Source organism: Heteronotia binoei, chromosome 18, assembly GCF_032191835.1.
Source record: "Heteronotia binoei isolate CCM8104 ecotype False Entrance Well chromosome 18, APGP_CSIRO_Hbin_v1, whole genome shotgun sequence".
In the NCBI taxonomy this organism is placed as follows: domain Eukaryota; kingdom Metazoa; phylum Chordata; class Lepidosauria; order Squamata; family Gekkonidae; genus Heteronotia; species Heteronotia binoei.
Genome location: NC_083240.1, coordinates 18,624,669 through 18,651,452, shown reverse-complemented (window position 1 = coordinate 18,651,452; position 26,784 = coordinate 18,624,669). Strand labels below are relative to the sequence as shown.

The 26,784-nt window shown below is 48.7% G+C and overlaps 1 protein-coding gene across 3 annotated transcripts in view; it reads right to left on the bottom strand.

Moving 5' to 3' along the window:
- VWA5B1 (von Willebrand factor A domain containing 5B1) overlaps positions 1-26,784 on the bottom strand; it is a 71,818-nt gene that overhangs the window by 15,444 nt on the left and 29,590 nt on the right. For all 3 annotated transcript variants that reach the window (XM_060259470.1, XM_060259472.1, XM_060259471.1), the window contains exons 10-15: positions 25,257-25,371; positions 18,313-18,498; positions 16,257-16,452; positions 14,332-14,525; positions 2,805-3,027; positions 778-1,089 (exon numbers count right to left, since the gene is read on the bottom strand). In XM_060259470.1, coding sequence (XP_060115453.1) covers positions 778-1,089; positions 2,805-3,027; positions 14,332-14,525; positions 16,257-16,452; positions 18,313-18,498; positions 25,257-25,371 — 1,226 coding nt within the window. The remainder of the gene's footprint in view (positions 1-777; positions 1,090-2,804; positions 3,028-14,331; positions 14,526-16,256; positions 16,453-18,312; positions 18,499-25,256; positions 25,372-26,784) is intronic.

Genomic DNA, 26,784 nt, shown 5'->3' with positions numbered 1-26,784 from the left:
AGTACTGTATTTGTTGGACCGCGCCCAAGTGGTTACTTGGGTAATTTGAGAACTGGTACTGAGTTTAGCTTTGTGCACCAGAAGTTTTCTTCTGATTTTGGTGAACACTGCCTCTCAACAGCAGAGGGCATCACCCAAAAGATCCACCATACAAAAGAAGACGAGAAGAGATTGGATTTATACCTTGCCTTTCGCTACCTGAAGGAGTCTCAGAGTGGCTTTACAATCTCCTTTCCCTTCCCCTCCCCACAACAGACACCCTGTGAGGTAGGTGGGGCTGAGAGAGCTCTGACAGCAGCTGCCCTTTCAAGGACAACTCTGTGGGAGAGCTATGGCTGACCCAAGGCCATTCCAGCAGCTGCAAGTGGAGGAGTGGGGAATCAAACCCGGCTCTCCCAGATAAGAGTCCACGCACTTAACCACTACACCCAACTGACGTGACCCTGAGAGTCAGCTTGGGACAGTTTGAAACAGGGTTCCCAGCTTTGGGTTGAAAAATTCCTGGAGATTTGGGGATGGATTTTGGGGAGGGCAGATTTTGGAAAGGGGAGGGACCTCAGCAGGATATAATGTCATAGAGTCAACCCTCTGACGAAGCCATTTCCTCCAGGGGAACTGATCTTTGCGATCTGGAGATCAGTTGTAATTTCCGGAGCTCTTCAAGCCCCACCTGGAGGCTGGCAACCCCAGCTTGAGATGTTTTGGAAGACTCTACCAGTGTCTCAACCCCTTCCTTCCCTGAAAGGACAGAATTATCAGCCAAAGCAGACAAGATACCGTGCTCAATTTCGCATTCTCTTTCGGCGAGCTGTTCAAAGTCCCGGATGATGGACCTGGAAGCCAAGTGGTGGAAGGTCTCGTTCCAGAGGTCCTCTTCCTCGCTTCTTCTGTCTTGGAAAAGAGTCCCAATATCAAAAGTGATCTCCCACTGGACCGGTTCATTGCTCCGTAACCCTTTCACTACTGCCTTGCAGAGGGATCTTGGAGAGCGATGCAAACTACTCCTGGCTGAGCTGACATCCGGGTCATGTGTTTCCCAGGCCGATGAAGTCTCCGTTTCAAAAATAAAAGAAGAGTGCTGGACAGAATCTGCAAGGGAATGACAGATGAGCAAATTCTTCCATCGGTGCAGGAGATGCTCTAGAACAGGGGTCCCCAACCACTGGTACTGGTCTGTGGCCTGCTAGCAACTGGGCCATGGAGTGAGGCAGAGGCACCGCACCACCCCCACCTGCCTGGGACCCAGGTGGATGAAAGAGGCAGCACGGCCTTACTCCAAGGTAGGGACACAGCCTCGGAGCGAGACAGAGCAGCCCCACCGCCCCTTTCGCCCGCTTGGGTCCTGGGCCGGTGGAAGGGGCAGTGCTGCTGCGACCTTAGCCTACCCCTCATTTATAGACTCCCACTGATCAGCTGATTGGTGGGGGTCTTTAAATGGGAGGGGGAGGCAGACTGGCCTTCCGCCACCTGGCCACCTAGCAGAGAGGCAGCAGAAAAAGCTCCAGTCTCTCCTCCCCCCCCCTTTAAAGATTCCCATGGGGGCAGGGATGGGGTGTGGGTGGGGGGGGCAGCCTGGGACAGCAAAACCCCCAGTGCGAGCCCCCCCACCCCCGGTCCATGGAGAAATTTTCTTCCACAAAACCGGTCCCTGGTGCCAAAAAGTTGCTCTAGAACAGGGGACATCTGTTCTAGGACATCTAGAACAGATGTTTTTTGCCTACAACCCCCATCAGCCCCAGCCATTGGCCATGCTGGCTGGGGCTGACGGGAGTTGTAGGTAAAAAACAAACAAACATCCCTGCTCTAGAGCAAAAGCCTCAGAGCCATCTCCTTTGTGTCTGCATCCCTTTGAGAAACAACTGCCTCCACCATAGGAGAAAGCTTCATCGGGAACTTCCTAACATCCTGTGGAACCACCCAATGTTCTATGATTGATCAATGTTCTATGGTCAATCCCACCCACTTCTGTAGCGGGCATTTTGTAATAGTGCCCTCTACTCAGGGGCCATTTCATGGGAAAAGAGGTGCCAGAGCTCATTAACCTAACTCATTTGCATCTGCCACACACACCCCTGACATCACTGGAAGGCGTATTAAATTCTATCACCTCAGCATCTACCTTAAAATGCTTCTTGGATTATAATTGTCATACTAAAACCTTACTCCCAGCATACTTTTAAAATGACTTTCTCCTACAGTGACATGAGGATGATTTCCATCTGTCTGCTTGATGTTCTGGTTCTTTTCCCATTTGTGGGGGGAAATATTAGAAAGTCTGTCAAATCTTAGAGTTCAGCAACATTCTCAACAGGGAGTTTGGAACCCAGAAGCAAGTATTGGGGGAGAGTTCTCTAAGAACTCTCTCTGCCCACTACAGAGGTGGGTGGCATTGATCATCAAGCATCGGGTGGTTCCACAGAACGTTAGGCAGTTCCAAACGGGGGTAAGAAAGAAAGAGCGCAATAAAATTTAGAGGTTCTGGAGCTCGGCTCCTGTGAGATCCTATCCAAAATGAGGCCCACCTCTACACATTTTCAAAAATTCTGTGAGCCCCCACAGGTTCAGCAGTACTGGGGGGTTATTATGTGGTTTTGGTCGTGCAAAGGAACTCCAGGATGAGACCACAAGACATACCATGATCATTACAAGCAGGACTTTTTTTTTGGTAGAAAAAGCCCAGCAGGAATTTATTTGCATATTAGGCCACACCCCCTGACACCAAGCCAGCCGGAATTGCGTTCCTGTGTGTTTCTGCTCCAAAAAAGCCCTGATTACAAGTAAATCAACATGGGTGGTTTGCTTACCTATATCTCCAGGGCTTCGGCTCTCTGAAAGGGATCCCGGGACTGAGCTGCCCTCCAGCTGCCCAGAGCACTTCCCTGCTGCTGTCTGAAGGGTGCCGATGTACGGTTGTGGCGAATCCAAGTCCTGGCAAAGCGAGAGACGACTCTGCTGCAGCAGAGAGGGACGCCTGGCGCCAACTCCCCGTATTCTTGGCGTAGAGATGTGGGGGCTAGCAGTGAAAGACTGAGAAGTCCAACAAGTCAAATCAGAGCCTGTACGTTAAGACGAGGGTACAACTAGGAAAAAAATGACTTTAGAAGATGTTTCTGAGATACAGCAATGGCAGCTAACATTTAGTTTGGACAAAGAAGAAGAAGATGATGATATTGGATTTATATCCTGCCCTATACTCTGAATCTCAGAGTCTCAGCGTGGTCACAATCCCCTTTACCTCCCTCCCCACCAGGCACCCTGTCAGGTAGGTGGGGCTGAGAGAGCTCTTACAGCAGCTGCCCTTTCAAGGGCAACTCCTACAAGAACTATGGCTGACCGAAGGCCATTCCAGCAGCTGCAAGTGGGGAATTAAACCCGATTCTCCCAGATAAGAGTCCACTTAACCACTACACCAAACGCTGTCTGTCCTGATCCCCTCCAACCATCTCAGTGAATCCAACTCAGAGCCGCCAAGGGATAGGGTTGTCAGCTCTGGGTTGGGAAACATTTGGAGATCTGGGAGGTGGAGCCTTGTAGAGGGTGGGGTTTGGGGAGGGGAGGCACTTCAGTGGGGTTCAATGCCATTTTCTCCAAGTGAACCTATCTTTGTCACCCGGAGATCTGTTGTTATTTTGGGAGATCTCCAGACACCACCTGGAGGTTGGCGACCTTAACATGGGAGCAGCCCGAGGAGCCACAGTTAGTAGCAGAGGGACCACGGAGGACCCGGTCCTGTAGAGGCACCTGCTGAGAATGTTCCAACGACAGCAGAGCCCAACTGTGAGGAAATGACCCCTCTTTCCCCAATATCACAGTCACAAGCACGGTTGCCAGGGCGCCTGGAGAAGTGAGCTTGCACCCGTCTGGCCAGAGAGTGCGAGCAAAGTTATCCAGGAACTAAATGGGACTCATGTGTACAAGCAGCCTAAGGGTATAAGTGTTTTGAACAGGCACAGAGTGCTTGCTAACATGCACGGACGTTTCCCCGCTACTGCGTGGAGTCCGCCATGGTGGGGAAGAAACTACGCCGCCACAGAGCTGTCCAGGCGACCGGTGTTGAAGCGCTAAGCATGGAAGCCACTGTGTTTCGCTAACACCACTTGTAGCCATCTTCCTGCCTGGTTGGGCTTCATTCCTTCCCGATGGGAACCTCACATACACACCCTGAGTCAGTCCTAGCCCGCAAGCAACCCATCTGTTTTATGAATGGATTAATAGCTCGACTGTTGATCCTAAGTGCTCAGTAATATCCTGAACAGCAGTTCTTACCCAGGAGACGATGAGAAAGAGGAAGGATCTCCCCTGTCACATCCAAGCCTTTTGTCTACACCGGGGATACCTAGGTCCATATCTGATTCCCTATTGTCACATTCCCAGATAATCCCATCTCATCCCAATCACCCAGCCATTTCCATACTGATATCACGGGAGCCGCCCCAGGCCCTGTCGCAACTTGGAAGTTTCCAGGATGCCCAGGATGAAGGTGAAGTTCATTGGCCAAGGCATACACCCAATCAGGTGTCGCCAAAGACTCACCATTGGTCCAGCTGATGTCCAGCCTTCGTGGTCATCAGCGGAACCTCCCATCTCCCCTCCCAGTCACCTCCCATCCCCTCGGGACTGAGGTGACTGTTTATAACCTGTGGACTAGCTACCCACAGGTGTGCTCTCTATTCAGCAACCCCATATCCCGCTGTATAGATACATCCCCGATTCCTGATCAGTTTCGGGTCCTCCCCCATTCCCTCATTCGTCGCCATCGGAGTCTTCCTTGGAGTCTGCGAGAGGTAGTATCACCCTGTATGTTTATCCCTATATGTACCCCTATCGATCTATCTATATTTCCTAGACCTGTGTGAATGTGTGATTGTTTTGTATTTTATCCTTGTGTGAAAGAACTATTATTCTAAATAAATTACAATTGGTTTTATTAAAATTAGAGTCCAGTTAATTGAGCATCACTCTCTGAATGGTTGAGCCTGGTATACATTGATAAAAAGATTCCTATTCAGGCCGGGTGTCCATCAAACTAATTCCCCAACGTCGTTTCGAGGGCATTTGGCCTAACACCCCCCCCCCACCCCCACCAGCGCCTGCAAGGAAAAGCTCACCATCAGCCCCCCTAGTCAGCTGCTAGGCCTCTGCCTGGCTGAACTTGAATCTGAGCCTGTAGTCTGTCAGGTCCCTCTCCCATATAGGGCTGCCAATCCCCAGGTGGGGGCAGGGGATCCCCTGGTTTGGAGACCCTCCCCCTGCTTCAGGATCATCAGAAAGCGGGGGCGGGAGAGATGTCTGCCGAGCACTCCATTATTCCCTATAGAGACAGATTCCCATAGAGCAGGGGTGGCCAATGGTAGCTCTCCAGAAGTTTTTTGCCTACAACTCCCATCACCCCCAGCCATTGGCCATGCTGGCTGGGGCTGATGAGAGTTGTAGGCAAAAAACATCTGGAGAGCTACCGTTCACCACCCCTGCCATAGGGCATAATGGAGAATTGATCCACAGGTATCTGGGGGCTCTGTGGGGGCTGTTTTTTGAGGTAGAGGCACCAAATTTGCAGCATAGCATCTGGTGACTCTCCTCAAATTACCCCCTAAGTTTCAAAAAGATTGGACTGGGGGGGGGTCCAATTGTATGAGCCCCCAAAGCAGGCACCCCTATTCTTCATTATTCCAAATGGATGGAAGGCATTTAAAAGGAGCATGGTCTCTTTAAATGTGATGGCCTGAACCCCCTTCGGAGTTCAACTGTGCTTGCCACGCCCTTGCTCCTGGCTCCATCCCCAAAGTCTCCTGGCTCCACCCCCAAAGTCCCTAGATATTTCTTGAGTTGGTCTTGGCAACCTTACTCCCATACCACAGGAACAGCAGTGGCAAAAGGTGGTACAAAAGAGGCAAGGTGCCAAACAGGCTGAGCACAACGTCCCTGCAGCAGAGGGTTGGACTTCACTGCAGTATCCAGGCCAATGCACAATGCAGCCTCAGGAACTCCAGCACCTGCCAAGCAGTGCAGGTGAGCCCAGTTACCTCCCCGCCTACTTAATCTGGGCTCTAGGAAGACAGCCTTGCTAGATCAGCTGGTTCACGAGGCACAAACCTTCTGCTCCAGTGGCCTTGTGCTGCTTCAAGGAAACCTAACTGGCTCTGGGTGCAGAACACCACCTAGCACTGACACACCCTGACCTAGATGGCCCAGGCTAACCTCATCTCATCAGATCTTGGAAGCTAAGCAGGGTTGGCCCTGGTTAGTACTTGGATGGGAGACCACCAAGGAAGTCCAGGGTTGCTATGCAGAGGCAGGCAATGGCAAACCTCCTCTGAACCTCTCTTGCTTTGAAAATCTCAAGGGGCCACTATATGTCAACTACAACTTGATGGCACTTTTGACCACCCACATGCTTATGGCGCATTCAAGCAGTTTAACTGCTTTGTGAAATACCATCTCAGTTACATTTGCAACAAATCAGCAAAGTAGGCCAGTGTCTTATAAACTGGGGGCTGAAGCTGGAAAGAACAGTAGCGTGGCTGCATTTGTGCTGACTTGAATCAGAGAACATAAGAGAAGCCATGTTGGATCAGGCCACAGTGGTCAAAAAAACCAGGTGCCCATAGTGGCCAAAAATATGCCCTCAAATGGAGGGGGGAAAGTCTCTCTCTATTGCTCAGCAATAGACATTCAGAGGTATACTGGCACTGCATATGGAAGTTCCATTTAGCCGTCCCAGCTAATAGAGCCAGTGTGGTGTAGCGGCTAAGAGCACTGGACTGTAATAGGGAGAACTAGGTTTGATCCCCCACTCCTTCACATGCAGCTGCTGGGTGCCCTTGAGTCAGTTACAGTTCTCTAAGAACTCTCTCAGTCCCACCTGCCTCACAAGATGCCTGTTGTGGGGAAAGGAAGGGAAAGGTGATTGTAAGCTGCTTTTGAGATTCCTTCAGGTAGAGAACAGCAAGTTATAAAACTTACTCTTCTTCTTCTAACACCCACTGATGGATCTATCTTCCACAAACTGTGTACAATTCTGGTCACCGCACCTCAAAAAGGATATTATAGCAGTGGAAAAAGTCCAGAAAAGGGCAACTAGAATGATTAAAGGGCTGGAACACTTTCCCTATGAAGAAAGGTTAAAACACTTGGGGCTCTTTAGCTTGGAGAAACGTCGACTGCGGGGTGACATGATAGAGGTTTACAAGATTATGGATGGGATGGAGAAAGTAGAGAAAGAAGTACTTTTCTCCCTTTCTCACAATACAAGAACTCGTGGGCATTCAATGAAATTGCTGAGCAGTTGGGTTAAAATGGATAGAAGGAAGTACTTCTTCACCCAAAAGGTGATTAACATGTGGAATTCACCGCCACAGGAGGTGGCGGCGGCTACAAGCAAAGCCAGCTCCATTAGATAAAAATATGGAGCAGAGGTTCATCGTGGCTATTAGCCACAGTGTGTGTGTGTGTGTATATATATATTTGGCCACTGTGTGACACAGAGTGTTGGACTGGATGGGTCATTGTCTTCTCTTATGTTCTTATGTTGAAGCTGTGAACATTAGTGGTTGTCACTACATCCCATGGCAGTGAGTTCCACAGGTTCATCCTGCAGTGTGTGGAGAGCTTCTTTCTTTTATCTTCCCATGACTTCTTCCCTCACACTTTAGCCACCGTGTTCTTCCAGCTTCCCTTCTAATGCAGTAATGATTTGTGTTCCTGCATGAAGTCCTTCCATGTAAGAAACAGAGCACCACATCTCATTCGAATAGCTGGCTTCACAGCAAATTGTGTGCCGCAGTCCTACGGCAACCTCCAGGGTTTTTTGCACCATTCCCTGCAGCTTCCTTTGAGAAAACTGCCATATCCTAATTGAGTTGGGAAACGCAGCTTTTAGGGAGGCTTATCTTTCCTTTGAGGAAGACAAAGCAATATATATATGAATTTCATTCAGCCAGTTGTTTTAATTACAGAGAAAATGATGAGATATGAGATACTAGGGCTCGGTTGCTTGGCAACCAAAACCCAAGCAAGTTTTATTAAAAAGGCCTTTTCTAGGAAGTCTAAAAAGCTATATGAGTGGGCGGGTGGGGCCTTTAAACCCACCAATTCATGCCATTTTCCGTATCCAAAACAACCTTGCAAGGTCAAGTTGGGGCAAATGTACAGGTGCCCTCATGCCAATTTCAAGACCGGTGACAGTTCCATTCAGACGTAGGTCTTCTCAACTACAATTCTGTGCAAGCAGGTGAAAGCTGTGTCTGCCAACCCCCAGAAAAATCCCCCATTGCTGTGATTCCCTAAGATGTCACACGAGGAATCATTTCGAAATAGCCCAGCGGGGACGCATTTGCATATTAGGCCACACCCTCTGAAATCACCATTGTTTCACAGGAACCTTATTTGCATATTTTGCCACACCCCCTGACACTAAGCCAGCCAGAACTGCATTCCTGTGAGTTCCTGCTTTTTTTTTTTTTTAAAGCCCTGTTTAGGAAGGCATTTTTTAGAATCGTGGGACCATGTGCTTTTGCAATAATGGGTCTAAATTGCAGGTGGAAAGTTACTGGCTGGATATTTGGAAAAATGTTTTACAGTAAGAGCAGTGGTGGTGAGCTCCCCCTCACTGGCAGTCTTCAAGCAGCGACTGGACGGACACTTGTTAGGGATGCTCTAGGCCAGGGGTGTCGAACTCATTTGTTATGAGGGCTGGATCTGACATAAATGAGACCTCATTGGGCCAGGCTGGGCCATGTCAGGCCATGTATGTACCTATTTAAGATTAGGTAGCAGAAATATACACTTTTTAAAGGACACAGACAATCATGACTAAAGGGTTTAAAAAAAAAAAACCCTTAAAATAAAACATGCTTAAAACATTAGCACTTGTTGGTCTTAAAGGTGCTTTCTTTGTATTTCTCTATGGGAGCCAGGGAACTGGGCAAAGGAAGCTCTGGCTCTTTCCCTTCCTTTCCAGTATGGGGAGGAGCCTCAACCGATGGATAAAACTGAGGTTTTGCTCTGTAGCTCCTGTGCAATTGAGCAAGCCTTGCAAAGCAAGCAGAAGGAAGCAAGAGCGAAGAAGAAGGAAGCAGACAAGAGCCAGTTGCTTGGGGGCCTGATAGGAGCCTTCCGGGGGGGCTGATTCAGCCCCCGAGCCGCATGTTTGACACCCCTGCTCTAGGCTGATCTTGCATTGAGTGCGGGGCTGGACTAGTTGGCTTGTCTGGCCCTCTTCAAACTCTGTGATTCTGTGGCTGGACCTAGAGAGACCAGAACTCAAATCCATGCTGGGTGACCTTGGGCTAGTCATTCTCTCTCCGCCCACCTCACAGGTTTGTTGCGAGGACGAGCCTGAGGAAGAGAGGGCCATACACGAGTTCCTTGGAGAAAAGGCACGATAAAGGTAGACTAAATAAAAGTAAATGTGGCAGGCTGGTGGGTAGAAGAGGGAGTTTTATATACTACACCTCCCCCCCCCCCCATTTTGGTTTCTAGACTGCTTAGCAAGTTTGGATTTCAAACTAAACTTTGTGGGAGATCATCATATTTAATCCCAGTTCTATTACACACAAGCAATTTCCTGTCTAAATGATTAACGGAGGCTCTTATCACTCCGAGTGCCATTAGCGTAGCTGCTCCATGCTGTTTTATCTGTATTGGAGACATTTCGTTGGCTGCTGTTTTAAATTACTGGAAGGGCTGCTTTTAGGTTTCTGTTTGAGTTTGCTGGGCATTGCATCTTTTTATCCTCTTGTTATAAAATTCGTAAGCTGCCTTGGCTATCGTTAACGGTAGGCCTTGGATTCAGCGGGAGCTCACAGGAGTGCAGCTCCTGAACCTTTCTGACAGTTCCACCTCCTCATTCCCACCCTGCCCACTGAATAGTAGGTGCAGCTGCATAACAATCCCTGGATGAGCTCCACCACCTATTTTTCTACAAACCGACCCCTGGTTAACGGAAAGGTGAGTATAACATTTCAAGTAATGTATAAAAACCTAAGTTAGACACGCAAAGCAGGAAACTGACAGCTCTTTCTTCCCAGAGAAGCTTGTGAAATAAAACACCTTTCTCTGGAATCCGCTCTCCCCGCCCACCACATCCCCATATCTGCCTTGTCTTATCTTGTTATAAAGTTCGTAAGCTGCCTTGGCTATCGTTAACGGCAGGCCTTGGATTCAGCGGGAGCTCACAGGAGTGCAGCTCCTGAACCTTTCTGACAGTTCCACCTCCTCATTCCCACCCTGCCCACTGAATAGTAGGTGCAGCTGCATAACAATCCCTGGATGAGCTCCACCACCTATTTTTCTACAAACCGACCCCTGGTTAGTGGAAAGGTGAGTACAACATTTCAAGTAATGTATAAAAACCTAAGTTAGACACGCAAAGCAGGAAACTGACAGCTCTTTCTTCCCAGAGAAGCTTGTGAAATAAAACACCTTTTTCTGGAATCCGCTCTCCCCACCCACCACATCCCCATATCTGCCTTGTCTTATCAAAGACTTTCAGCTCTCCAAAGACTCCTGCGCCGAATGAGCCGCCCACTTGAATGCACTAACCTTTCGGAGATGAAAAGAAGGAACTCGGACGCCTTCCACCTTTTTTGAAAATGTCATTTCACTAAGGAGTCCCACAGGGGGGCACTTCTTGGGTAGGCTTGCCAACCTCCAGAATTCCAACTGATCACTACAGAGATCAGTATCTCTGGAGAAAATGGCTGCAGTCATAAATCTGTCAGAGGCTGTTCCTCTCAAGAGCAGTTCTGTCAGAGCTCTCTCAGCCCCACCTACCTCACAGGGTATCTGTTGTGGGGAGGGGAAGGGAAAGGTGATTGTAAGCCACTCTGAGACTCCTTCGGGGTATAAATCCAATCTCTTCTCTTCTTCTTTGGAGGATGGAATCTATGGCGTTATGCCCTACTGAAGTTAGGGATGCCAGCCTCCAGGTGGAACCTGGGGATCCCCTGGAAGTACAGCTCATCTTCAGACTATAGAGGTCTGCTTTGGAGGGTGGAGCCTACAGCATTACGCCCTACTGTAGTCCCTCCCCCTCCAAACTCCAGCCCCAAATCTCCAGAGTTTTTCCAACTTGGAGTGGCAAGTCTATTCAATGGAAAGCAAGATATCACTGAAAAACACAGCAGTTTTTGCAGTCAACTACTGTAATCCCCCAGCAAGCTGAGTACGCATTTTACCGACCTCAGAAGGATGGAAGGCTGAGTCAACCTTGAGCTGGCTACCTGATCCCAGCTTCCACTGCGATCGAACTCAAGTCGGGAGCAGAGCTTGGACTGCAGTACTGCAGCTTACCACTCTGCACCTTGGGGCTCTGTTATAGGTGACTGGGGAAGGCAATGGCAAACCACCCCGTAAAAAGGTCTGCCGTGAAAAAGTCCTGATGTGACGTCACCTCAGAAACGACTGGTGCTTGCATAGGGGACTACCTTTTTTATTCTTCTTGTAATCCCAAGAACCTGAGGTGGTTCCTCTGGCTCTCCAGTGTGCCCACTTTAATCCTTCCTATAGCTAGAACGGGATGTTTTATGAAGCATTTCTGCCCATTCTGGGTGGATTCATAACTTTTGCCACTTGACTTTGAGCAAGGACAATACAAGTCAGAAACCTTGACTCGGATGAGCAGGAACCAAGCGGGAGGCAGCAAAAGCATATCAAATGACCTCTGCGACCGCAGGGGGAAGCTGGAATTTATATTCTCTGACTATGCAGGGAAGCACAGTCTTAACGCTATTATCTTTCCTTTCCCAGATTCGGATAGAGAAGTGCTGTGTCATTTGTATTCATACACAGAGGCATGCCAATTTCACTGATTGCAATCCTTCCGCCCAATCAGCCCGCTATATTTTATTTCCTGGGGCAACGGCTCTAAATAAGCACAGAGCATGGGAAATACCCGTGTAGGCAAATATGATCTCCCTTTAGCAGCAATTCTGCGGTGTCCGAAGGAACAAACCAGCCCTGCGCATCTCCTTTTCCGTCTTGCCCTGTCAGATGTCTCCTTTCACACACACACACACACTCATGCAGCCTTCCCTTCCCTTCCCTTCTCTCATCTCTCATATCCTTTCCTCCTCAGACTCTATGCGGCCAGAGATGTGATCTGAAGGTCTTTGCAAGAGCCGCAAAAGGCTTCGGATACCTGCTTTCGGGTTGCCATGGAAACTCAGACGCAGCAAAGCTCTTGCTTTGACGCAGCTACTATGAGGCAAAGGGGTTTCCAGTGGGAGAGAAGCGCTTGACCAAGGGAACGTGGGTGGGCCTCGGATGCAGGGCAATGGACCGCATCTGGGGTAGAGGGCTTTCTTTGTGGACAGACTGTAGCTCAGTCGAACCAAGAGCAGGGTGGATTGGCAATTTAACTTACAGAGAGATTTCCTGGTGGGCTGCTGCCTTAGAAGGCTGCTGGTGATCAGGAGCACGCAGAGTTACGTCCCTGCAACCCAGCCTAAACCTCCGGTGCCACATTGCCCGGACCAAGGCTTTTTGTTGAGCAGGAACACACAGGAACGCAGTTCTGGCTGGCTTGGTGTCAGTGGGGTGTGGCCTAATATGCAAATGAGCTTCTGCTGGGCTTTTTCTACAAAAAGCCCTATGCTAAGCAATGGTGATATCAGGGGGTGTGGCCTAATATGCAAATGAGTTCCTGCTGGGCTTTTTCTACAAAAAAAGGCCCTGGCCTGGACTAAGGTTGCCAGCTCTGGGAATATATAGATATATATTGCTGTCAAGTCACAGCTGACTTACGATGGCCCTGCAGGGCTTTCAAGATAAGGGACGTTCAGAGGTGGTTTGCCATTGCCTGCCTCTGCATCACGACCTGCTATTTTGGGAGGTGTCCCATCCAAACACTAGCCAGGGCTGACCCTGCTTAGCTTTCGAGATCTGGTGAGACTGGGCTAGGGTGGGCTATCTTGGTCAGGGTTGGGTTCAGAAGTACATGGAAATTTGGGGGGTGGAGTCTGGGGGGAGGTTGGGGAGGGGGGGACCAACACTTTAGCTAGGAATTTTTCTGGGAGGGGGAGCTGGCAGGGGGCAGTTTAGTACAGTAGAGCTTACTTCCAAGGAAACCTGCTAAATTGATCAGGCTGTGTGAAGGAATGGAGAAGCTGCTCTTGTTTTGTTTCGACTGAGCAGCCAACGTTTTTCCAGGTCAGGGCTAACCCTTTAGAAATGCCAGTGACCTCCCTGGTCAGAGACAATGGCATGGTCAGTTCCCACTTTCAGCTATAAGCTGTCAGCTAGCAGGGAAATGAAAACAGCTTTTACCTACAAAAGGTTTCTTACCCCCTCAGTCTCTCTGTCTCTCCTATTAGAGCAGACAGGGCACAATCAATCTTCTGTCTGGGCTTGACCTACTGGGGAGGGGGCATTGCCTGGTGAGAGCCATCTTATAGGTACAGGCCTAGGGGGAACTCAGCAGGGCACAATGCAGCCATTTTCTCCAGGGGATCTAATCTTGATCATCTGGAGATCAATTATAATCAGGGGAGATCTCCGGAGGCCACCTGGAGGTTGGCAACCCTAGCCTGGCAGCTTGTGTCAGCTCACCGTCTCCTCCTGCATGGCTTCCAGTTGTGGGGGGGGGGCGGGAATGATGCATTGGAGGAATTGATGCCCACTGCCAGCCCCACTGAGCCGCCCTGCAGTGCCAGCTTGTAGCACAGGACTTGCTCTGGAGCCATTTTCACTCCCCTGTCTGCTCCTGACCAAACACCGCAACCAGAGTGATAAAAAGCCACTGGGTGCTACAAGCATGATACAAATCTTGTATTCTAAATGTGACAGCTTTGGTCTTGATTATTGCAGAAGAAGTGGAGGATACTCAGTAATCACCACCTCAACGAATGTCCATCAATTGCTTAAGATGTATTTGATTTTAAAAGTTACAATGTTTTTTTTTAAAAAAAATCAATTAGAAGAAGAAGAAGACTGCAGATTTATACCCCACCCTTCTCTCTGAATCAGAGTCTCAGAGCGCCTTACAATCTCCTATATCTTCTCCCCCCACAACAGACACCCTGTGAGGTGGGTGGGGCTGAGAGAGATCTCACAGCAGCTGCCCCTTCAAGGACAACCCCTGCAAGAGCTATAGCTGACCCAAGGCCATTCCAGCAAGTGCAAGTGGAGGAGTCGGGAATCAAACCCGGTTTTTCCAGATAAGAGTCCACACACTTAACCACCAAACTGGCTCTCTTTATTTTTATTAATCTTTATAATTTTTTTTAAATGCTGGCTGGTTTTGCTTTAATGTTCCTTTTGCTGCACAGTTTTAACAGATTAACAAAACAAGCAAGGCTTCGAGCGTTTTTGCTAAAAGAGCAAGAGGCATACCTGAAACTCTGTCTGCCAGGGCTGCAGTTCTGGGCTGAACTGACTGAGATCTTGTAGCTGGGCTTTCCGGAGAGGATTCTTGATCAGGGCAGAGCTGGGATCGCTGGCGGTGGGGATCTTCCGGGTCGGCTCACGGTCAGCGATTTGATTGGTGCTGTACGCCCTCCGTCGGGATGAGGTTTTAACTTCTGTCCCTTTGAGAAACAAATGGCCTGTTTTATAGACCCAAACGATAGTGGCATGCCAGCTGGTTTAACTGTAATGGCTGCCCCAAAGCGGTTATTCCTGCACCAGCGGACATAACATCGGATTCCAATCTTATGTACTAGTGCTGGGCACGCTACTGTACCATTCACAAACTGCAAGTGTGTCACAAGGGATAAATTAATTCCGGAATAGGGGATGCTCTGATCCCAAAGTAATCGCCCACCGAGGAGGCTGACTGTTGCATCTCTGCCTAACTCACGGCTCTGCCTTTTGCTTCCTTCCAATTGGCTCGGCAGTGGAAAGCGCTGTCAAGTCACAGCTGACTCATGGCAACTCCTTGTTAAGTTGTCAAGGCAAGAGACATTCACAGATAATTTGCCATTGCCTGCCTCTGTATAGCAACCCTGGATTTCCCTTGGTGGTTAGAAACCAGGGCTGACCCTCATTAGCTTCTGAGGTCAAGGTCAACCAGGTCAAGGCTCCAGTTGGCCTAAGGACAGGCAAATTCTGGGCATAACTGGAGCATTCAGTCACTTCCAGTATAGACTGGTCAGAGGCAATGCATCTCTGCATGAGTAACTGCGGAATCTGCCTGAGTAACTGCGGACTCTTATCTGGGAGAACCGGGTTTGATTCCCCACTCTTCCACTTGCAGCTGCTGGAATGGCCTTGGGTCAGCTATAGGTATCACAGGAGTTGTCCTTGAAAGGGGGCAGCTTCTGCGAGAGCCCTCTCAGCCCCCACCCACCTCACAGGGTGTCTGTTGTGGGGGGAGAAGATATAGGACAGGGGTGGCCAACAGTAGCTCTCCAGATGTTTTTTGCCTACAACTCCCATCAGCCCCAGCCAGCATGGCCAATGGCTGGGACTGATGGGAGTTGTAGGCAAAAAACATCTGGAGAGCTACCGTTGGCCACCCCCATATAGGAGATTGTAAGCCTCTCTGAGTCTCTGATTCAGAGAGAAGGGCAGGGTTTAAATCTGCAGTCTTCTTGTTGTTGTTTGTTTGCTTGTCACATGGGCTCCTTGACAGTTGGCAGCTTAGAACATTTCCTTAATGGAGAATTTAGGCAGAGTCCAAGATCAGAGTTCTGGTGTGGGACAGGGAATGTCCAAGGAAGAAGCAGCTTTGCAATTTGAATGTGGGCAAAAAGAAACAGGGAGCTGGGAATTTTTGGAACAGTTTGTTAAAATGGCACCACGTATGTATATGTTGCAGCTGTTTCTGTCCGGAAATTGGATGCAAATTTATCAATTTTTTCCCCTGCTTGCTTTATTCATTCATGTATTTGGCATTTAGAGCGGTATTTTTTTACCAGCTCACAACTGTGCCCTGGGTCTCATTCTGTTCACTTTGCTTCATAGATCAGAATGGCAGCCTTTGCTGACTTGGTTTTTTTGTTCTTCCTGTCAAGTCATAGCTGAAGTATGGTGACCCCGTGGAGTTTTCAAGGCAAGAGACGTACAGAGGTGGTTTGCCATTGCCAAACTCTGTGTAGTGAGTGACCCTGGACTTCCTTGGTGGTCTCCCATCTTAGCACTAACCAGGACCAAGCCTGCTTAGCTTCCAAGACTGGACAAGATGGTGCTGTCCTGGGCTATCCAGGTGAGGCTGTGACTTTGTTAAGGATGAAGTAAACCAGGTTATTTTGTTTTTGCTACCCCAACACTTAACATGCAAACATGCCCTTTAAAAAGTGGAAAGAGGGGGAACAGACCAGAATCAAGGTCAGACTCGCTCCCGAGGTCTCCACCAATCCCAAGGAGTTCTGAGGTCCTGTCTGAGGGGAGCCCACTTTCCGAATCCTTGGGAGAGTTCCAGTGGTCTGCAGTGCTTCCTTCCTCTTGCGAGTGGAAGAAAACAGAGCTGCCTGACTCTTGGGAACAAAGCATGCTGTACTTTCGCCTCTTGTCCTAGGAGAGTGAGAAATTGGGAAGAGGATTAATTACAGTGGCACCTTCGGTGCCCATTGCAGCCATCACTTGTCATTCTTTCTTCCAAGGGGCTGATTTTCAAGGGGTCATATACAGAAGATACTACCCAAAGGCTAAAAAAGACTCAATGCCATTTTAAAAAACAGCAGATTCGAGCGTGTGCCCTGAAGACTGGGGAAGGGATGCTGGAGACAGTGTTTAACCCTTTCCTTCTATGACTCTTCCAGGATTTAAATGCCCCATCCCCAGCTCTCTGTACAACATTTCTTCCAGCTTCTGATTAGAACAAAAGGACTCCAAGATCTCTATTTTGACTTGTATCTGACAAAAGAGAGCCTGGACTCTTGGAAGCGTAGACCCTAAAACTCTGGTTTATCTCTAAGGTGCTCTGAGCTGTTACTGGCCTCGAATCTGTTTTTCTGCAGATCAACATTACACTCTGAAACTATCCCAAGAAGCAGTTAGTTCTGTGGATCAGAAAATAAATATAATCTTAAACTGAACTGACCCCCCTGTGCCCCCGCCATAGAATTTCTTTTTAAAGCCCTGCAAGTTCCATTTGTAGAACTCCTAGCATCAGGTCTGGTTTGGTTTTTGTTGAGCCAGTTTGGTGTAGTGGTTAAGTGTGCAGACTCTTATCTGGGAGAACCGGGTTTGATTTCCCCACGCCTCCACTTACAGCTGCTGAAATGGCCTTGGGTCAGCCAGAGCTCTGGCAGAGGTTGTCCTTGAAAGGGCAGCTGTTGTGAGAGCCCTCTCAGCCCCACCCACCTCACAGGGTGTCTGTTGTGGGGGGAGAAGATATAAGCGATTGTAAGCCGCTCTGAGTCTCTGATTCTGAGAGAAGGGCGAGGTATAAATCTGCAGTCTTCTTCTTCTTGAATCCTCAAGAGATCCAGGGTAAGTATGATAAATGAGGATTATACATTCTGTGTATGTCTATTAACACATATAAAGACCATATCACTTGCATTTAAGAACCCATACAAATGCCTACACAACACAAACCAACCGGCCAAACTAACAGTAAAAAGTGGAGAACCCAAACTGGATGACAAGCAGATGAATGTGTAAAGTGTCGTCGTCGCAACCGATTTACAGCAACCCCAGAAAGGGGCTTTAAAGGCAAGTGAGAAGCAGAGGTGGTTGGCTGTTGTTTTCCTCTGCAGGGTCTTCCTTGGTGGTCTCCCTTCCAAGCACTAACCCTGCTTAGTGCCACCATCTGGGGAGAGTGGGCTATACCAGAGGTAGCCAAACTTACTTAGTATAAGAGCCACATAGAATAAATGTCAGACGTTTGAGAGCCACAAGACATGAACATCAGATGTTGGTTGGAAGGAAGGAAGGAAGGCAGGAAGGAAGGAAGGAAGGAAGGAAGGAAGGAAGGAAGGAAGGAAGGAAGGAAGGAAGGAAGGAAGGAAGGAAGGAAGGAAGGAAGGATGGGGGAGAGAGAGGTGGAAAGAAAGCAGCTTTAGCTTTAAATGTATTCTCCAAGCTACCAAGTGGCTTGGCTTGGAGAAGTGATTTAAAGAGAGAAATGCTTTCTTCAAACCGGTCAATGTGATGGTGGGGATTTTGAGAGCCACACAATGTGGAAAGGCCACACGTGGCTCCCAAGCTATAGTTTGGCCAACCCTGGCCTATATCATGCCGCTTTCCCTCCTCCTGACAACCATATACACAATTAGAAATAGAAATGAAACAGGGTACTGCTCCTCTCCTGTTCCTGGGGTCTAACCCATCAAGGACTAATCGCCTAAGGGAGATGGTTTCTGATACCATTTCACCAAGAGCTCAAAGCTGCACAGAAGGCTAACCGTGTTGGTTACTCATACTCACCAGCCTGGGATTAGAAACATACAGGGAAGTATCACAGACTGTGCTGTAGCCAACCAAGCGGTCCCCTGGGAAGAGGCAGCTAGCACTGAGCGGTGAGATTAAGACTTCCGTTGTTTCTGGGAAGACCCACTCCACCGAGACGTCGCTGACAATGGGAGCCATGGCCTTCTTTAAAGACTTTATCATCTAAGGGCACAGAGCATGAAAACTGGGTTTCAACCATCTAGACCAGTCATTTGGGGCTGCCAACCTACAGGAGGGGCCTGGAAAACTCTTGCAATTACAACTGATCTCCAGTCAACACAGATTGATTCCTCTACAGAAAAGGGCTGCTTTGGAGGGTGGAGTCCATGACATTATACTGTGCTGAAGTTCCTCCTTTGCAGAAACCCCGCACTCTCTAGGCTCCAACCTCAAAAGTTCAGGAATCCCCCAACCTAGTCATTCCCAAAATAACTACTGCACTGCAAAAAGAAAATGAGAGAAGTAACAACACAGAGAACAGGATACAGGGACTTTCAAATTATCTTGTACATCATGAGAAAAATCAAGGCTGAGAGACAGGAGGCAGGACAGGGCTGTGGATAGCTTGAAAAGGAAGAGCCTTTATGCCCTTTTGTTAGCCTTCCAGAAGATCTGGTTTGCCAGTATGTGGGACAGGATGTTGGACTAGATCAGGGGTCCTCAAACTTTTAAAATAGAGGGCCAGTTCACTGTCCCTCAGACTGTTGGAGGGCTGGACTGCTGTTACTGTACAAGGCCGCGGGCCGTCAGTTCTCCGTCTTCTGCATCTCTCTCCCTTCCCCACACCACACACTCCGGCCTGGGAACTCACCTCACCTCGGTATCACCTCACACTCTGTCTCCGCCGCCTCAGCCCAGTGCCGGAAGTGTGCGTTGCTAACGCGAGTTTAGGTCGAACGTCACTTCCGGTCTGATTTTGCCATAACCCGGCGGGCCGCACAAACGTCCTCAGCGGGCCGCATCTTGCCCGTGGGCCGTAGTTTGAGGACCCCTGGACTAGATGGACCATTGGTCTGATCCAGCAGGGCTCTTCTTATGGTCTAAGAATTGGTCTATGGAAGTTTCTTCAGCAAAGAAAACAACTAGTTTGATGAAAGGAAGGATCCCGTCTTGTCTAAAAACCCATGACCTGTTAATAAATGGAATAGAAGGATCCAGTTTTCATTGATGCTGGCTGACAAATACTTCCAAGGGCTTAACAAGCCGCTGGCCTGGTTGAGGAAAGGCCTAGGAGATCGTTGGGAGCACAACAGGCAGAAATCACCCAGTGTGTCAAAATGCTCACTAGCATTGCATCCAGCAGCTTCCCAACCCAGGAAAAAAAGCAAGGCAATAAAGCGCAGTTGGATTACTGCAACACACTCTACAGGGGGCTCCACTTGAAGACATCCTGGAGACTGCAACTTGGTCCAGAAAGCAGCAATCCGACTGCTGACAAGGGCTAGTAGCCAGGAACACGTAGTACACTGTGAAACAGCAGCACTGGCTGCCAGTCTATTTCTATGTTCAATTTAAGGTGCTGCTTATGATCTTTAAAGCTGCCCATGACCGGGGACCCAAATGTCTGAAGCACTGTCTCCTTCCTTACATCCCTGTGGGCAAACTACAGTAATAAGGCAGTCATCCGCTGCATATCCCACCATTTAGGGTTGTCTGTCTGATATCAACCAGGCCTTTTCCATCATGGCTCTGACTCTGTAGAATGGGCTCCCTGAAGAGGTGAGTGCAGGCCCTTCATGGAGATCTTGCCATGGCTTTTGAGGGTTTGAATGGTAGACAGGAGGGGGGAAGAGATTTGGTATTTGCTATTTTATTTTTGCTTTTCACTGAAAACCAGGGCTTTTTTGTAGAAAAAGCCCAGCAGGAACTCAATTGCATATTAGGCATATTAGGCCACACCCCTGATGTCACCATTGTTTCACATAGGGATTTTGTGTAGGAAACATCCAGCAGGAAGTCATTTGCATATTAGGCCACACCCCTGATGTCACCATAGTTTTACACAGGGCTTTTTTAAGGAAAAGTCCAGCAGGAATTCATTTAGCATATTAGGCCACACCCCTAACATCATCATTGTTTCACCCAGGGCTTTTTTTTGTAGAAAAAGCCCAGCGGGAACTCATTTGCCTATTAGGCTACACCTCGTGATGCCCAGCTAGCTGGAACTGCGTTCATGCTCACAAGAAGCCCTGCTGAAAACTAGTATTATAACCAGCCTTGAACCATGAAGAAAGGTGGGATATAAATGTTTCCATTAATAAAGAGAGGGGAAGCGTTGTGTCAGTCCCCATTCAAGATTGCATTTTGGCTCTGATGGGCTGAGAGGGAGAGCTGAAAAACCTCTTCTTTTGAGAGCCATCAGTGTGGGGGAATCTGACATCGCAGGTAGCTTAGTGTCTCACTAACAGTCAAACAAAAGCCTTGAAAATCCCGAGGGCCTCCTGCCTCACAAACCTCAGAGGTATATGGGAAAGGGAGGGGGAGTGAAGGTTTCCAGCCCCCAAGGAGCTGGAACTGATGTGGCCACCTCTCTCCTGATCCCTATCTTGTGATGAATCTTAGCAGACTGAACGACACAAATCCTTCTTCTTGGCTCACCCCCTCCCTCCTCCGCCCGCCCCCCCCCCCCGCCAATCTCCCTGCGACTGCGACATACACAAAAGGGTAAATAGCATCTCTCTGGTGACCATCATTGGAGAGGAGGGGGCTTTTCAACTGAGACCGTGCCCACTCACTGCGTGGGCGTCAAAGAGCAGGAAATTGTGCCAGCTGCCAACAAGCAGCCGCCCCCTCAATCCCTCAGAGGAGAGGGATCATTCAATGATCCCCTGTTTGCTCAGCTGCAAAACTGACACTATCTTGTCCTGGAAGCCCGAAAGTCCTAGTTGGACTTCAGAAGAAACTGGATGGGGGGTGGGGGGAGAGAAAACTGATGAGGCGTTTCTAGATGGGATTGCGAGGGGGGATGCAACATGCCAACCTCCAGCTGACAGAGAGCAGTTTCCCTGGAGAAAATGGCTGTTTTTAGAGAGTGGGCTGTATGGCAATAAGCGGCCCCATGGCGCAGAGCGGTAAAGCAGCAGTACTGCAGTACTGTGGTCTGAACTCTCTGCTCATGACCTGAGTTCGATTCTGGCAGAAGCTGGATTCAGGTAGCCGGCCCAAGGTTGACTCAGCCTTCCATCCTTCCGAGGTTGGTAAAATGAGTACCCAACTTGCTGGGGGGAAAGTGTAAAAGACTGGGGAGTGGGGAAGGCAATGGCAAACCACCCCATGCAAAGTCTACCATGAAAACATTGTGAAAGCAACGTCACCCCATAGTGGAAACGACTGGTGCTTGCACAGGGGACCTTTCCTTTCCTTTCCTGTATGGCAATATGCCCTCCAAACCCAGCCTACCCAGGATCCACCCACAAACTCTCCAGGCAGGGCTTTTTTTCGGTAGAAAAAGCCAGCAAGGACTCATTTGTATATTAGGCCACACCCCCTGATGGCACCATTGTTTTACACAGGGCTTTTCGTAAAGAAAAAGCCCAGCAAGGACTCATTTGCATATTAGGCCACACCCCCTGATGGCACGATTGTTTTGGGCAGGGCTTTTCATAAAGAAAAAGACAAGCAGGAACTAATTTGCATATTAGGCCACACCTCATGATGCCAAGCCAGTCGGAACTACACGTGCACAATGACGATAGCCGGTGTGGTGGAGTGGATAGAGTTCTGAACTATGACTGGAAGGCAGGGCTGGCCCTTGACTATCTGGCACCCCAGGCAAGGCTAAGTTCTGGCATGCTGCCTCCCCCCCCCACCCCCACACTGATAGCCAATGTTCAAAAACAGATGAATTGTGGAGAAAAATGAAAACCACAAAACTTGACATTGCTCCCTGACCTAGATAGCTGAGGCAAGCCTGATCTTGTCAGACCCCGGAAGCTGAGCAGGGCCAACATTGAGTCAAGGGGGGGGGCACCCAATTCGTCACCCCCAGAAGGCCTGCACCCTAGGCAGTCACCTAGTTTTGCCCAATGGCAGGGCCTGCCCTGTTGGGAGGCCCAGGTTCGAACCTCTGCTCTGCCACGGAAACTTGCAGGGTAACCTTGGGACAGTCCCCCTGCCTCTCTTAACCTCGCAGGGTCATCATTGTTGCGATGATAAAACAGAGGGGAGGAGAATGAAGTCATAAACTTTGGATCCCCATTGGGGAGAGCCAGTTTGGTGTTGTGGTTAAATGAACAGACTCTTATCTGGGAGAACCGGGTTTGATTCCCTACTGCAGGTTCCATTTGTAGAACTCCTAGCATCAGGTCTGGTTTGGACTTTGTTGAGCCAGTTTGGTGTGGTGGTTAAGTGTGCGGACTCTTATCTGGGAGAACCGGGTTTGATTTCCCCACGCCTCCACTTACAGCTGCTGAAATGGCCTTGGGTCAGCCATAGCTCTGGCAGAAGTTGTCCTTGAAAGGGCTGCTGCTGTGAGAGCCCTCTCAGCCCCACCCACCTCACAGAGTGTCTGTTGTGGGGGAGGAAGCTAAAGGAGATTGTGAGCCACGCTGAGACTCAGAGTGGAGGGCGGGATAAAAATCCAATATCGTCATCATCATCATCATCATCAAAAGTGGGGTAGGAATATTTTTTTAAAAGAATGTTATTTCCCTGAGCCCTATGCCAATAAACGACTCTGTCAGCTTTGTGAAATATGACTTTACTTCTTGGCATGGTGCTTTCTTCTTGCCCCTCGCAAGGAGCTCTGATCAATAATCTTAACATGCAGCGAGGAAAAGAAGCATTGGCTCTGTTCTTAGCCCCCGAACGATAATGACCTCAATTACTGCTTCGGTCTTCACCTCTTGCTCCTTTGAAGGAGGTCCTACCCAACTAAAATTGAACTCATCTACCATTTTCTGATTTTCTGGGCTGACTGATTGCAGCCTAATTCCGTTCATTACTGAAACTGATGGGTCCATTACAGCAGGGCTTCAAAGTTTGCACGGGCTTCCTGAAGTCAAGGCCGGCAGCGTTCTGCAATGCTGCAGCCACCGGAGAAATTGATATGGTTCATCACTCTGAAGACCTCAGCTTTCCTTTCGAACAAACAACAAAAGAAACCCTTCTCTGGGTTGGACGTTGTCTTCAGGGCTTCTGTCAAGAGACCTTTGCTCCTCTGCATGACTCACAGATGCAGAAAATGTTAGTTAACATTTATAAATGTCTGCAGATGAGTGCACGCAGTTGGCTTTGTTCTGTTTTGCATTTCGTTCCGAGCCTGTAGCCATTTGGCCACATTTCAAAAGAGTGGATCACCATAACACCAAAACTGTATCTTCTTCTGTATTCCACTATGATCTCCAAAACACCTGGAGGACGTCTTTTGATGTCAGCAGTTCATGAAGTTTTTGCATCGTCAGACAGCAGAAAGATTTGGGTTCCCAACATCACCTCTGCAAACAGAGGGCAGTGCCTGAGGGCAGCATAGTTTGGGAAGGCTGTGACATCACTTCTGCATGATACTCAAGGCTGCCTCCCCTTTAAATGATGCTCAGTCTAGGGAATTTCCCCTAGTCTCTGTCATCTTCACCACAGAGACTGGAGGAAATCTGAGAGTGTCAGTTTGCAGTAGCCAGGGCTTTTTTTTTGAGCAGTTCCAGCTGGCTCGGTGCCAGGGTGTGTGGCTTAATATGCAAAAGAGTCCCTGCTGGGTTTTCCCTACAAAAAAACCTGTCCATAACAATGGTGATGTCATGGGGTGTGGCCTAATATGCAAATATGTTCCTGCTGGACTTTTTCAACAAACAAAGCCCTGGCAGTAGCCATTTTTTCCTCCCCCTCTTCAATTTCTCAGGAGCAGGAAAGTGGCTGGGGACAAGTAATTCCCTGCCCTGGGCAGGTAAACGGAAGGCCTACACAAGGAGCATCCATTCGAAGATCAGGTAGCTAGTATGGTGAAAGACCTCTGCCTGTGATCTCAGAGAACTGCTGCCCATCAAAACTGAGTTGACCTTTCATAGACCAGTGGTCTGGAATAGTATAAGGCAGCTTCCCGTATTCATTGGATCATCCAGTTCAGCGTTATCTATTCTGTCTGCCAGATGGAAGAAGGGTCTTCTCAAGTCTGAGATCCTTCAAATGGAAATGCCAGGGACTGAACCTAGGACCTTATGCACAGGCTGAACACTCCGCCACTGAGAGATAGCCCTTCATAAAAATCTGAACATTTGAAGCTGCTGGCTATTAATCTACCCAGGGCTTTTTTTGGTAGAAAAAGCCCAGCAAGAACTAATTTGCATATTATGCCAAACTTCGTGATGCCAAGCCAGCCAGAACTGCGTTCCTGTGCGTTCCTGTTCAAAAAAAGCCCTGCATCTACCTACAATATTTTCTATTCTAGCTGCCAGCAGCTCTCCAGAAGCTTTTTCTCTAGTCTCTGTGGTGAAGATGACAGAGACTAGGGGAAATTCCTAGAGCATCGTTTTGAGGGGAGGCAGCCTTGAGCATCATGCAGAAATGATGTCACATCTTTCCCAAACTATGCCCTCCTTAGGCACTGCCCTCTATTTGCAGAGTCAGTGTTGGGAACCCTATCTTTTTAAGGGGATGGACAGTGGCTCAGTGGTAGAGCATCTGCTTGGTAAGCAGAAGGTCCCAGGTTCAATCCCCGGCATCTCCAACTAAAAAAAGGCCAGGCAAATAGGCGTGAAAAACCTCAGCTTGAGACCCTGGAGAGCCACTGCCAGTCTGAGTAGACAATACTGACTTTGATGGACCGAAGGTCTGATTCACTATAAAGTCTTTTCCAGCCCGGCTACTTCCCTTTTAACCTGGAGGTGCCAGGGACTGGTGCCAGCTCCCTGGAAAGAATGTCCTCTTCCACACTGACCTTCAACTTCTCTCTCATTGGATATGGATGATGAAAGCTAAGTGAGTACCTTTGGTTGCAGCCTCTCTCCCTCCATCAGGAATTCCGCACTTCCTTTGGACACAGCAGCCAACCCATTCACCAGCCTCCTGCAGGCATTCTGCCCGATACCAAAAGTGTAGCACCTGCAAAAAAGGGATCAGGTGCACATTGAGCCAGGGGATTATAGCAATTTATATAGATTTAGAGGAGGGATGGTGGCTCAGTGGTAGAGCATCTGCTTGGTAAGCAGAAGGTCCCCGGTTCAATCCCTGGCATCTCCAACTAAAAGGGTTCCAGGCAAATAGGTGTGAAAAACCTCAGCTTGAGACCCTGGAGAGCTGCTTTGATACTGACTTTGATGGACCGAGGGTTTGATTCCGTAGAAGGCGGCTTCATATGTTTAATGGGGGGAAAAGAGCCAATGCACCAGCCATGGGAAGTTTCACAAGGCTGGAATTCAGAGCAAAGGCGATTCCAGTGCTAGCTGCTACACATTTACTAGAAAATGTCCCACTGATATCAGTAGGATGAGACTCACTTCCAAACAAACATGAGCATGAAAATGCATGTTATGCAAGATTTGGGTTGTTGTCCCAGAGGCAGAGGGCTAATGCTCACATGTGGCCCACTCATTGGGTTCTGCCACCTGTAATAGTGGGGATGAGTCAAGGAAAGTCCCACTCCTTCTAGGCATGCTCACACTATCTCCCAGGGATAATGGTTGAAGAAGCTGTAGTCCTCCTTGGCTGCATAGAGGGGATCTCATAATGCTGATTTATGCATTTGTAACTTCCCGTTTCGACTACTGCAACACATCTTATGAGGGGCTGCCCTTGGAGACAGCTAAGATGCCTTAACTAGGACAACACATGTCTGTCTTGCTCCTTGCAAATACTGAAAGATGTAAAGATAATTAGCCAATACAATATCAACTGCATTGCCTTCCTATATATTTGATGTGAAGGGGTGGGGGAGAGAAAGAAGTTCTCCTGTTTGAGCCCCAGCATATTTAGAATCTTGAAGGTGATATTTGGGATATGGGGAGAGAAAAAATTTCCTCATCCTTTCTTTAGGGATAAATGAATTGACTATTAATTACTTAAAACATGAATACCTTGCCCTTCCAGGCACTTTACAAATCCCGACTGAAAACATTCACAAGTCAGTAAAACCTCAATGAATGTCCTTTGCAGCCTACAACTCCACAAATAAAATGGCCCTGCACTGCCTCCTAAAAACATCCAGAGGTGGTGGTCCACTCACCTTTTTAGGGAACTCTTATTCTGGTTCATACAAAGCAGGCTCCCTTAAGTGAGGGAACATCAGTAGTTGGCAAAGTGAGGACCACAGTTGGCTCTTGGGGACACATGGGAAGAGAAGGTCCTTTAGATACTTGGCCCCTTAGCCTTGCCACGAAGTATGTAAGAAGATCCTCTGTGTGTGTGTGTGTGTGTGTAAAGTGTCGTGTAAAGTGTGTGTAAAGTGTTGAAAGCCCAGCAAGGGGCTTTCAAGGCCCACGAGAAGCTGAGGTGGTTGGCCATTGCCTTCCTCTGCAG